Source organism: Hyla sarda, chromosome 6 (assembly GCF_029499605.1).
Source record: "Hyla sarda isolate aHylSar1 chromosome 6, aHylSar1.hap1, whole genome shotgun sequence".
Classification (NCBI taxonomy): Eukaryota; Metazoa; Chordata; class Amphibia; order Anura; family Hylidae; genus Hyla; species Hyla sarda.
In genome coordinates this window covers 92749444-92761567 of record NC_079194.1, presented here as the reverse complement: position 1 = coordinate 92761567, position 12124 = coordinate 92749444, and the positions used below count along the sequence as shown (strand labels likewise).

General features: G+C 45.4%; 1 protein-coding gene across 3 annotated transcripts in view; it reads left to right on the top strand.

Moving 5' to 3' along the window:
* Positions 1–12124, top strand: part of LOC130275887 (ficolin-2-like) — a 104824-nt gene that overhangs the window by 91418 nt on the left and 1282 nt on the right. For all 3 annotated transcript variants that reach the window (XM_056524489.1, XM_056524488.1, XM_056524491.1), the window contains 2 exons: positions 8527–8656; positions 9908–10042. In XM_056524489.1, coding sequence (XP_056380464.1) covers positions 8527–8656; positions 9908–10042 — 265 coding nt within the window. The remainder of the gene's footprint in view (positions 1–8526; positions 8657–9907; positions 10043–12124) is intronic.

Below are 12124 nucleotides of genomic sequence, written 5' to 3'. Positions count from 1 at the left end.
TTTTCCTGAAAACCCATTTGGGCCTAGTTACGGTGAAAGGCCAGACAAATTTACACACTTGTTTCTGTAGTCTAATACAGTTTTAAGCGTAGTGGAGCGCATTGTCCTCCTCTCATAAGTGTAACATATACGCACTCAGCTGGTGTATAAGTATGTCAGGCAGAGAAGTGCCAGGACATGCACAGAGGAGTGGCAGAGGCTTAAATTCATCAGGCGCAGACAGAGGTGGCAGCAGAGTAGGGGCGTGTGGCAGCAGGAGTCACAGCGAGAGGTCTGAGCTTCCAGTGTCAGCTAGCAGTCATGTCTCAACCAGCAACCCAGCAGCCATGATTGATTGGTCATCCACTTCATCCCAAGTGACAACCGTCACCCCCATTCAACAGTTGGTGGGTTCCTCAGACTCAACCCTCAGTTGGCATGGCCCTCATGCTGCTGCTACCACCTCCAGGCTCTGTCATTGTGCCGCCATATGGTCTACTCATGCTGATGTTGCCACCTCCAGGCTCTCTCATTGTGCTGCCATATGGTCTCCTCATGCTGATGCTGCCACCTCCAGGCTCTGTCATTGTGCTGCCATATGGTCTCCTCATGCTAATGCTGCCACCTCCAGGCTCTCTCATTGTGCTGCCATATGGTCTCCTCATGCTGATGCTTCCACCTCCAGGCTCTCTCATTGTGCTGCTATATGGTTTCCTCATGCTAATGCTGCCACCTCCAGGCTCTCTCATTGTACAGCCATATGGTCTCCTCATACTGATGCTGCCACCTCCAGGCTCTCTGATTGTGCTGCCATATGGTCTCCTCACCCTGATGCTACCACCTCAAGGCTCTCTCATTTTGCTGCCATGGATACTGCAAAATATGATTAAGGTGCTGGTCCCCAGTTACAGAAATTCCTCCGCATTAGACCACAAGAAAGTATTGAGGATATGCTTTAGCTAAAACTTAGCTTTTCTTAGGATAAAATATATGGACCCAAATTTTTTTGAAATCTAACAAAAGGAAAGGTGTGTAAAAAACACCATGTGCCACCTACACCACCAAGTATTGATGCGATGCAAAGACCTCTAAAAGGTGGAAGAGAACAACGAATGGTACATTGTAACAGATGGGGGTAAAAACTTCCCCTGTAAGGCCCTACTCTTGAATTATTAATTCCTATTATTAATTCCCTTCTTGGCAAGTGTTACTCGCCCTAAAAAGGGCAGCCCCACACAGGAACCTCTCCCTATTTCCACCTAAAAACACTGCCATTTCCCATGGTTTTTAGTTGGAAATAGGGAGAGGTTCCTGTGTGGGGCTGCCTTTTTTAGGGCAAGTAACACTTGCCAAAAAGTGAATTTATAGTAAGAGAGTAGGGCCTTACAGGGGAAGTTTTTACCCCCACCTGTTACAATGGACCATACATTACTCCCTTCCACCTTTTAGAGGTGTTTGCATTGCATCAATACTTGGAGGTGTAGGTGGCACATGGTGTTTTTTGCACACCTTTCCTTTTGTTAGATTTCAAAAAACTTTTGGGTCCATATATTTTATCCTAAGAAAAGTTAAATGGGCACTGTCACCAACTTTATTTTTTGATATGTTGTAGTACTTATGTACTACAACATATCTCTAATATACTTTTATTATTTTTTTTTTCATTAAAAAGGCTTAATTTACATTTAAAAACCGGCTACTGAAAAAGGACTGATTTTGGAGTGGCAATCAGTCCTTTTTCAGTTAGGCTGCACTCGCTCCCTGTCTGTCAATCAGACAGGCGGGAGCGAGAGCATTGGCTCCCCGGCCACTGGCTGGGAGGCCACTCCTCCCGCACATCGCCGCCGCTGCCTCGTTGCCGCCGCTGTCCCTGCACGCCCGCTGCCGGACTCTGCAGTAACTGCAAGTGTAATGAGGGAACGGGGTATGTGGGGCGGGGGGGGAGGAGATAACGGGCTAGTGCCATAGCGAGGGGTGGGGGGGTGAACGGGCTAGCAAAAAAAAAAAAATAGGATGGTGGGAGCTACCCTTTAAGTTTTAGCTAATACATATCCTCAATACTTACTTTTGCACATCAACACTTTGCCAAAAGAGACCATTTTCTTCTGCCTACTTGTATCAACTATTGTTCTGATCCACCCACCTGATGCCACACATCTGATGCCAAGTTCTCCTTCTTTCACCCACCTTCGTCAATGGGTACTGGTATTAACACCCACCACCCCACTCTGCCAAAGTGCACCAAAGTACACAGCAGTGCCGACGTGTGGAGCTGTAACTACAGTCAGGGACAATACAAGTCCTTTATTGCCCACTGGGTGAATGTGGTTCCTGCACAGCCACAACAGCAACTTGGACAGGTCCCACCGCTTCCACCTCCACGCTCTCAGGCCGTTGGTCCTGCGACAGTGTGCGACTCTGCTTCCTCATCCTCCACTGCATGGACAATTCTCTGTGCCCCTCCAGCATACCATGTGTGCAGGGTACCGCGGTGTCACGCTGTTCATCACATGGTTTGCCTTGACGAACGGAGTCACACAGGGGAGGAACTGCTAAAAGTCATTCATCAAGAAATCAAATCATGGCTTACTCCACGAAAACTGGAAATGGGAACTATGGTGACCGACAACAGAAAGAACATCTTGTCTGCACTACGTCAAGGAAGCCTGAGACATGCACCCTGCATGGCACACGTGTTCAATCTGGTTGTTAAGCGATTCCTGAAGTGTTACCTCCATCTGCAAGACATCCTAACAATGGGAAGAAAACTTTGCATGCACTTCAACTACTCATACACCGCAAAGCACACCCTCCTTGAGCCTCAGCATCAGAAAGGCATCCCCCAACAGTCTGATTTGCAACATTTCCACACGTTGGAATTCCACCCTCCATATGTTGTACCGACTATATAAACAGAGAAAACTCATCACCGATTTCTTGATGATCCAAGCAGATAGGGGTACTCCCCTGTGTAACTTCAATGTCAACCAGTGGCAGCTCATATGTGACACCTGCCATTTGCTCAGGCTCTTTGAGAAAACCACATTATTAGTCAGTCGCTAGGCTTACGGAATGAACAACGTTATTCCGCTGCTTCCTATCCTACAACATGTGTTGGAAACTATGGCTGGTCAGGGCACTGGAGACATGGTGCCTACATCTCAAGGCCACATGAGCCCTGTGGGAGCTGAACTGGAGGAGGAGGGGGACAGTGGAGCACAGGCAAGGTTTTGCGAAATGGGTAGTTTTTATAGTCATCTAAAAAGAGAGAAGGAGCAGGAGCAGGCTGTGGAGCTACAGGGTGATGAGGAAGACGAGAAAGAGGACCCAGACACACTCATGCTGGCATGGTCTCCTCATGCTGGTAGCACATTAAATGAAACTTTATCTTAATCTATTTTAAATCTTCAATAAAAATTTTCCTAAATATCTTTAATCTTTTCAATTGTGAGGCGCAATGGTCTCGTCAGGCTGTTGCCACCTCCAGGCTGGGTCATTCCGCCACTGTATGGTCTCCTCTTGCTGCCGCCAATTCCAGGCTGTGTCATTATGCCAAATGATGGTCTCCTCATGCTGCTGCCACCTCCAGGCTTTGTCATTGTGCCACCATATGGTCTCCTCATGCTGTTTGCACCTTAAATTAAACTTTTAAAATTTTAATCTATATTAATTCTTCAATTTAAATTTTAAAAAATATCTTTAATCTTTTCTATTGTGAGGCCCTATGGACTCATCGGGTTGCTGCCACCTCTAGGCTCTGTCATTGTGTCGCCATGTGACTCCTTGTTAAATTGGGTTTTGTGGTCATACAGTATTAGTTAAAAGTAAACGTTTTGGGCACCTGGGATATTAAACTTGTGAATCTAATCAAAATCTTACATTTAAATAAATCAATGTAATCTTTTCAAGACTGAGGCCCTATGGTCGTCCACGTCGTTTATTACCTGTGGAATTACCACAAGAATCCAATGAAACAGGTTGGAGTGATAACATTGAACCATAACTGATTAAATGAAACATTCACACTTTTACAGTTGGGGGTGGGAGCGCTAAGAGGCAGAGGCTGGAACAGGAGGTAGCTTGCCTTGCGGAGGACCGCCAGCTCAATTTTAAGATAGAAGTACGAGCTTTTTCACTGCAGCCACTTCTAGCTTTATGCGCCCACTTATCCAATGGCACAGAAGCTGAATATGCTCCCGTCCAAGTTGCTGGTACTGCAGTTCCTCCCTTTTCAAGTGAACACAGAGCATGGGGGTGCACTGAGAGGCAGGGGCTGGGACAGGTGGTAGCTGGCCTTGCGGCGGACCACCAGCTTTATTTTAAGATACGACTAGGAGCTTTGCCATAGTTTACACTGCAGCAATTATAAACTATTGGAGCTGGAATTACCACGGCTGCTGGCACCAGACTTGCCTTCCAATGGGTCCTCAAAAAAGGATTTAAAGTTTGGTCATTGCAATTACCAGGCTCTCTCATTGTGCAGCCATGTGATCTCCTCATGCTGCTGACACATTAAACTTGTGAATCTATTCAACATCTTCTATTTAAATTTAAAAACATTTATGTAATCTTTTCAAGACTGAGGCCCTGTGGTCATCATCATATATTACCTCTGGAATTACCTCAAGACGCCAATGAAACAGGTTGGAGCGATAGCAATGAACCATAACTGATTAAATGAAACATTCGCAGTTCCATACAGAGTAAGAGTTGGGGGCACTGGAACAGGTGGTAGCTCGCCTCATGGCGGACAGCCAGCTCGATGCTCACCAGAATGGGTCCCCAAAAAAGGATTTTATAAAATTAAAATAAATTCACATTAAATAAAATAAAAATTACATTAAAAAATCTCTTTAATCTCTTCAATTTTGACGCCATATGGTCTCCCTGCTGCCACATCCAGACCCTGAGCGGCAGTGATTCTAATAGTGATGCCTGTAATCTGCATGTCATACTGAGTAACAGTATTATTTCATTAACACAGCACACTCCCTATGAGGGTTACGACAAGGCAAAGTGTTCTACACCCCTATTCAGCCTCTCTGTTGCCAAGAAATAGCTGTTTTTAATAGCGATTTGCCGAGAATAAATTCATACCCAACCCAATGTTTTTCAGAAAATTCGGAGAATTGGCCAAATCGAATTTTCTAAAATTCGCTCATCTCTAGTTATCTCATTGGTCCCAGGTTTTTCTACTGTTGTTGGTTTAAAGGTCAATTTCATTGCTAACTATTAATGATAGTCATCATACTGTATGTGTTTATATGCTCCTAAATAATAGGGTTAGCTCATCAATTTTAAAAGCCTGGATAAACCCTTTAACAGCCCTAGTTGGTTGATTTTACTAATAATTTAAAGTTGTACTTAGTTTTCAGCATAATTTTTTTTTGTATTTATTTTTTTTTATCTACTTCAAAGCACCCTCAAATTCCATTAAAATGACAGACAATCTTATAAAGTTTTGCCATGAACTTAGATGCCCACTATTTTCCAAGATAATTTATAAACCACTTGTGACACTTGAACCACATTATTAACTTATTCTGTTACTATGGTGGCCTAAGGGGTGTTGTGTAGGTAGACAAGAGTTTGTAATGCCAGGAGTGTTAACCACCACTCTACCATGGATATGCAATTGCCTGTGACTGGCACTGGGCAAGAAATACCTCAAATGCCAGGTTAGTTGTCACGATTCGGCTGGCTGGAGGTGGATCCTCTGTGCCAGAGAGGGATTGGCGTGGACCGTGTTGGTGGACCGGTTGCTACTAAGTTGCTACTGGTATTCACCAGAGCCCGCCGCAAAGCGGGATGGTCTTGCAGCGGCGGTAGCAACCAGGTCGTATCCACCAGCAACGGCTCAACCTCTCTGACTGCTGAAGATAAGCGCGGTACAAGGGAGTAGACAAGAGCAGAAGGTCAGGGCAGGCAGCAAGGATCGTAGTCAGGGGCAACGGCAGGAGGTCTGGAACACAGGCTAGGAACACACAAGGGAACGCTTTCACTGGCACAATGGCAACAAGATCTGGTGAGGGAGTGCAGGGGAAGTGAGGTATAAGTAGGGAGTGCACAGATGAACACACTGATTAGGCCTGCTGCGCCAATCAGTGGCGCAGTGGCCCTTTAAATTGCAGAGACCCGGCGCGCGCGCGCCCTAAGGAGCGGGGCCGCGCGCGCCAGGACAAGACAGACGGAGAACGGGTCAGGTACGGGAGCCGGGATGCGCATCGCGAGCGGGCGCCTCCTGCGTCGCGAATCGCATCCCGGCTGGGAGTGATATTGCAGCGCACCCGGTCAGCAGGTCTGACCGGGGTGCTGCGAATGAGAGGATGCTGCAAGCGCTCCGGGGAGGAGCGGGGACCCGGAGCGCTCGGCGTAACATTAGTGAAGCCGCTGTAACAGGAATTTACAATGTTATACAGACAGGAACAGTTCACGTTCATGCAATATTAGCTGAGGAATGCAACATAGAACCACACTTGCTTCTTGGCTCTATGGGACTTATAGCCCTTGCAGATTAACTTGTGACTGAGATTTAACTTAGACAGACTAAGTGACTTGATGACTTGACTTAGTTGAGCTTGACTAGACTTTAGACTTGATTGTCGACAGCATAGAAGATGTAGACTTGGAGACAGAAGAAATGGCTGCCCCTGGCCTAGATTTTCTACACACAGGGTTCCAGGGTTAGGGCTTACTGCCAGGACAAACCTATTTGGACTGGAGTTGCCTGAGGCTTTCTCTCACTGGACCTGGTTGTTGGAAATCCATATGCAGGCAGTCAGTCTCTCAGGAACCGTTAGACAAAGAAGTAGACATTGTACCTGTCCCCATTAACCTGTTAAGGACCCAGGGCGTACCTGTACGTCCTGAGTCCGCTCCCGATCTATAACGTGGGGCCAGGACCCATGGCTAATAGTGCGCGGCATTGATCGTGGTGCCGCGCGCTATTAACCCTTTAGACGCAGCGTTCGAAGTTGAACGCCGCGTCTAAATTGAAAGTGAAACCATGCCGGTTTGCTCAGGAAGCTGTTCGGGATCGCCGCGGCGAAATCGCGGCATCCCGAACAGCTTACATGACAGCTGGAGGATCCCTACCTGCCTCCTCGATGTCCGATCGCCGAATGACTGCTCTCAGTGCCTGAGATCCAGGCATGAGCAGTAAAGCGGCAGAATCATCGATCAGTGGTTTCTTATGAGAAACCACTAATCATTGTAAAAGATCAGTGTGTGCAGTGTTATAGGTCCCTATGGGAGCTATAACACTGCAAAAAAAAAGTGAAAAAAAAAGTGAATAAAGATCATTTAACCCCTCCCATAATAAAAGTTTGAATCACCCCCCTTTTCCCATAAAAAAAAACCCAGTGTAAGTAAAAATAAAAATAAACATATGTGGTATCGCCGCGTGTGGAAATGTCCGAATTATAAAAATATATAATTAATTAAACCGCACGGTCAATGGCGTACGCGCAAAAAAATTCCAAAGTCCAAAATATTTTTGGTCACTTTTTATATCATGAAAAAATGAATAAAAAGTCGTATCAATAAGTCCTATTAATACAAAAATGGCGCAAAAAATTAGCCCCCATACTGCCCCATTTACGGAAAAATAAAAAAGTTATAGGGGTCAGAAGATGACAATTTTAAACGTATACATTTTCCTGCATGTAGTTTTGATTTTTTCCAGAAGTACGACAAAATCAAACCTATATAAGTAGGGTATCATTTTAACCGTATGGACCTACAGAACAAAGATAAGGTGTCATTTTTACCGAAAAATGTACTGCATAGAAACGGAAGCCCCCTAAAGTTACAAAATGGTGTTTTTTTTTTTAATTTTGTCTCACAGTGAATTTTTTTTCCATTTCGCCGTAGATTTTTGGGTAAAATGACTGACGTCATTGCAAAGTAGAATTGGTGGTGCAAAACATAAGCCATCATATAGATTTTTAGGTGAAAAATTGAAAGAGTTATGATTTTTTTAAAGGTAAGGAGGAAAAAACTTAAATGCAAAAACGGAAAAACCCCGGGTCCTTAAGGGGTTAAAGGGGTACTCCACTGGCCAACATTCAGAACATTTAAACCCCCTGCCTGCCCCAGTATGCCTGCCCCATACCATACCCCATACTATAAAGGTATGGGGGCAGGCATACTGCAGAGATGCTTCACCCTTCTGACTGTACTCAACTCTCCTCTCTAACTAGCTTGCTTCATCGTATCTAGATAGACCTGGGTGGAGCAGGGCAGGAGGCCCTAATCAGCCAAAGTGGGGTTTATGGGGTTTGCTGAGCATTACTCCTGCAAAGACAAAATTACATGGCAAGAACAAAATATAAATGGCATTAAATATATGACATTACATAAAATTACATTATGACAGACAATACATGTAACCTTAGCTGTGGGCCAGAGCAGACACTGCAAAGTGACATCCACCTGACAGGGCAGGTGGACAAGTGTGTTCTGCACCAGGACACCACGTTACATTCAAACTTAATGTTTATTATCATCTATTATGTATTATCTTTTACTTCTTTTTGAAATCTGTAGGTTTTCCAGAGACGGTATGATGGCACTGTGAATTTTTTCAGAGAGTGGAATGACTACAAGCAAGGGTTTGGTAACCAGCTTAGTGAGTTCTGGCTGGGAAATGACAATATTCACCGCCTCACATCTACAGGTAACTCTTATTTCACCGTATTTGGCAGTCCATAAGGGTGCATTCACTCAGAGTGGTTGTGTTGTGTTTTTTAACACATATAGTCTGCTGCCTTGCAATGCTGGGGTCCTGGGTTCAAATCCCAGCAAGACAACATCTGCAAATAAATTGTATGTTCTCTCAGTGTTTGCGTGGGTTTCCTCTGGGTACTCCGGTTTCTTTCCCCACTTCAAAACATACTAGCTGTCACGCCCCCTCCCATAGACATGAATAAAGGGGCATGACTTGATGTCACGATCACGGAAGCCCCAGACTTCCGTCCCCATAACGCTGCAGCACCTGCCCGGAGATCACGGGGGTTCCTGCCACCGGAGCCCCCCCCCCCCTCCCTCCGGCGATCAGATATGTTATCCCATATCCTTTGGATAGGGGATAACATGTCTAGGGTTGGAGTACCACTTTATGGCAGATCCAAACAAAATGTCAATGTGTAAATTCTGCTGGAATCCACATGAAATAAACCCCCTATTGATGTCAATGGAAGCTCCTGATAAGGATTATTTTTATGCTTCAAGAATGGACATAGGGGAAATTAATCAAAACTTGTGTAGAGGAAGAGTGGTGCAGTTGCCCATAGAAACCAATCAGATTGCTTCTTTCATTTTTAAAGAGGCCTGTGAAGCAATCTGATTGGTTGCTATGGGTAACTGCACTACAATTCATCTACACAGGTTTTGATAAATCTCCCCCATTGAACCAGAATATAATCCTCCTCTGGACCTTCCATTGATATCAATGGGGCTTTAATTCCACAATGAATGTGGAAATACTGCTTGGACCTGCACAGAATTACTTGAATGCCATGGTTTTTGCATGAAGAAGTAGAAGAAATTCATCAAGGAAATTCTGAAGTGTAAACCCAGTCTAAGGGTCCATTGACCCGGGCGGATTACCTGCGGAATTTCCACAGCGGATTTTGCTACCATTGACTTTAATGGGTCAGCAGAAAGTCCGTAATAGAGGCAGATTTACAGATTTTGCTTTGGACCCATTGAAGTCAGTGGTAACAAATTCCACTGCAGATTTTCCTCAGCAAATATGCTGCAGAAATTCTGCAGATAATCAGCTCGAGAGAATGTACCCTAAGACTCCTTTGTCAATACCATAGACAAGTGTTCTTGTGCATACTGTGACACGCCAGTTACTAAAGAACTGCAAATCGCTATACATACTACTCTTAAAAGATAACTCTGTATATGTTTAACATTTTAGGAACCCATACACTTCGAATAGATCTGACAGATTTTGAACATAGCTACAGTTTTGCCACCTATGCTTCATTTGCCCTATCAGGAGAAAACGACAATTATAAGCTGAATGTTGGCCCTTTCATTGAAGGCACTACAGGTAATGTTGAGTAGTTGTATTGTAGTGGAGAACAATACTAAGAAACCTAATATCTAAGATATGGTTTCCTATACCTGAAGAACCACAGCTGACATAAATCACTGTTCTAGAAAATGTAACATATCCCCATGCCTGCAAGACCACCAATAATAAGGTGTCATTGGCAGGGCTTCCCCCACCCACTGGCAAGGAACACAAAATCAGGGGGCAGTCCATATAATACACATAGGGTTGTCACCTGGCCGGTATTTTACCGGCACAGCTGAAATTTTGCCCACCCTGCCGGTATTTTTATATTAAAATGCAATGCAATGGCCAGTATTTATCCAACCAATCATCCAAATCCCGAAATGTTACACCATAACCTATACCATTGTTTCTCAAACAGAGCGCCTCCAGCTATTGCAAAACTACAACTCCCAGCATGCCCGGAAAGCCAACGGCTGTCCGGGTATGCTGGGAGTTGTAGTTTTGCAACAGCTGGAGGCACCCCTGGTTGGGAGACACTGAACTCCTCAATTCCCCCATTGAAAAAGTCAATGGGCAACAACATCTGCCGAAGCAAATCTGCAACAGATCTGCAGTGAAAAAACGCACGTGTGAACTGACCCTAAGGGTATGTTTACACAAGCAGATCCCCAGCGCATGTTACGCTGCGGATCCGCCGCTGAAGGACTGCTGTATGCTGCCTTTCCAGGATAATACGCTGCTAAAGCGATGTGTGAGTCACTGCGCATGTGCGGTGTACTCACACACATTGCGGTCGCTCCCCCTACTCTATGAGCTAGGCCGAGAGCTGCTGCGATGTGCAAGTATACTGTAGTTTGTGCAAATCGTACATTGCAGTGTGTCTGCTCGTAGCGGTGTATTGCCGCTCCGAACAGGCACCTGTAAAGGCAGCATACAGCGGTCCTTCAGTGGCGGATCCACAGCGTAATATCTGCTCATGTGAATGTACCCTAATGTACCCTAAGAGTACGTTCAGAAGAGCGGCTCCACTGTGGATCCACCGCTGAAGGACCCCTACAGGGTGCCTTTAGATGTGCCTGCTCAGAGAGGCAATCTGCCACTACGAGCGGACACACTGCTACAATGTGCACACATCGCGGCCGCTCCTCCTGTGTGAGCTAGGCCAAGGGGAGCCACGATGTGCGATATACTGTGCATGCACACAGGGACTCGCACATCGCAGTGTGTCTGCTCGTAGTGGCGTATTGCCGCTCAAAGCAGGAACGTCTAAAGGCACCCTGTAACAGTCCTTCGACGGCAGATCCCCAGTTTAAAATACGATGCGGATCCGCTCGTCTGAACGTAACCTAAGGGAAAGTTCACACGGGCGCATTACCTGTAGACTTTCCACAGCATTTTTGCTGTGAAAAATCCGCAGCTCATATTTTATGCTGCGGATCCGCCACCGAAGGACTGTTACAGGGTACCTTTAGATGTACCTGCTCGGAGTGGCAGTACCGCTATGAGCAGACACACTGCGATGCGCGAGTCTCTGAGTGCATGTGCAGTATACTGCACATTGCGACTGCTCTCGGCCTAGTTCAGGGGGAAATTCCGCAGGTAATCTTCCCATGTAAACGGACCTTTAGGGCAGGGTCACGTGTGCGTATTTTGCTGCATAATTTCTGCAGTTAATTTTGCTACCCCTTGACTTCAATGGGTAGGAAAATACTCAGCAGCAAATACCCAGAAAATTATGACACATAGTTACATAGTTACATAGTTAGTACGGTCGAAAAAAGACATATGTCCATCAAGTTCAACCAGGGAATTAAGGGGTAGGGGTTTGACCCTACCCTTAGGCTTTGTTCACACACAGTGGCCCTCATTTGATAATCTAAATCCCACTAGTTTTTATCAGGTTTTTCCAAGTTATTTTGTCTCAGACACTGTGCGACAGGGTGCACCAGGAAAATCCAACTAACCTGACATTGCCATGTGAAAAGCTGGGAAAGGGTCTGTCGCAAAGTGGGCGTGGTAGGACTATTGAATTCACAGTAAATCCTGGGAATAAATGGCTGGATATTTCCACCTAGGAAATTTTCCTGACATTCCCGAATACCCATAGTAAAT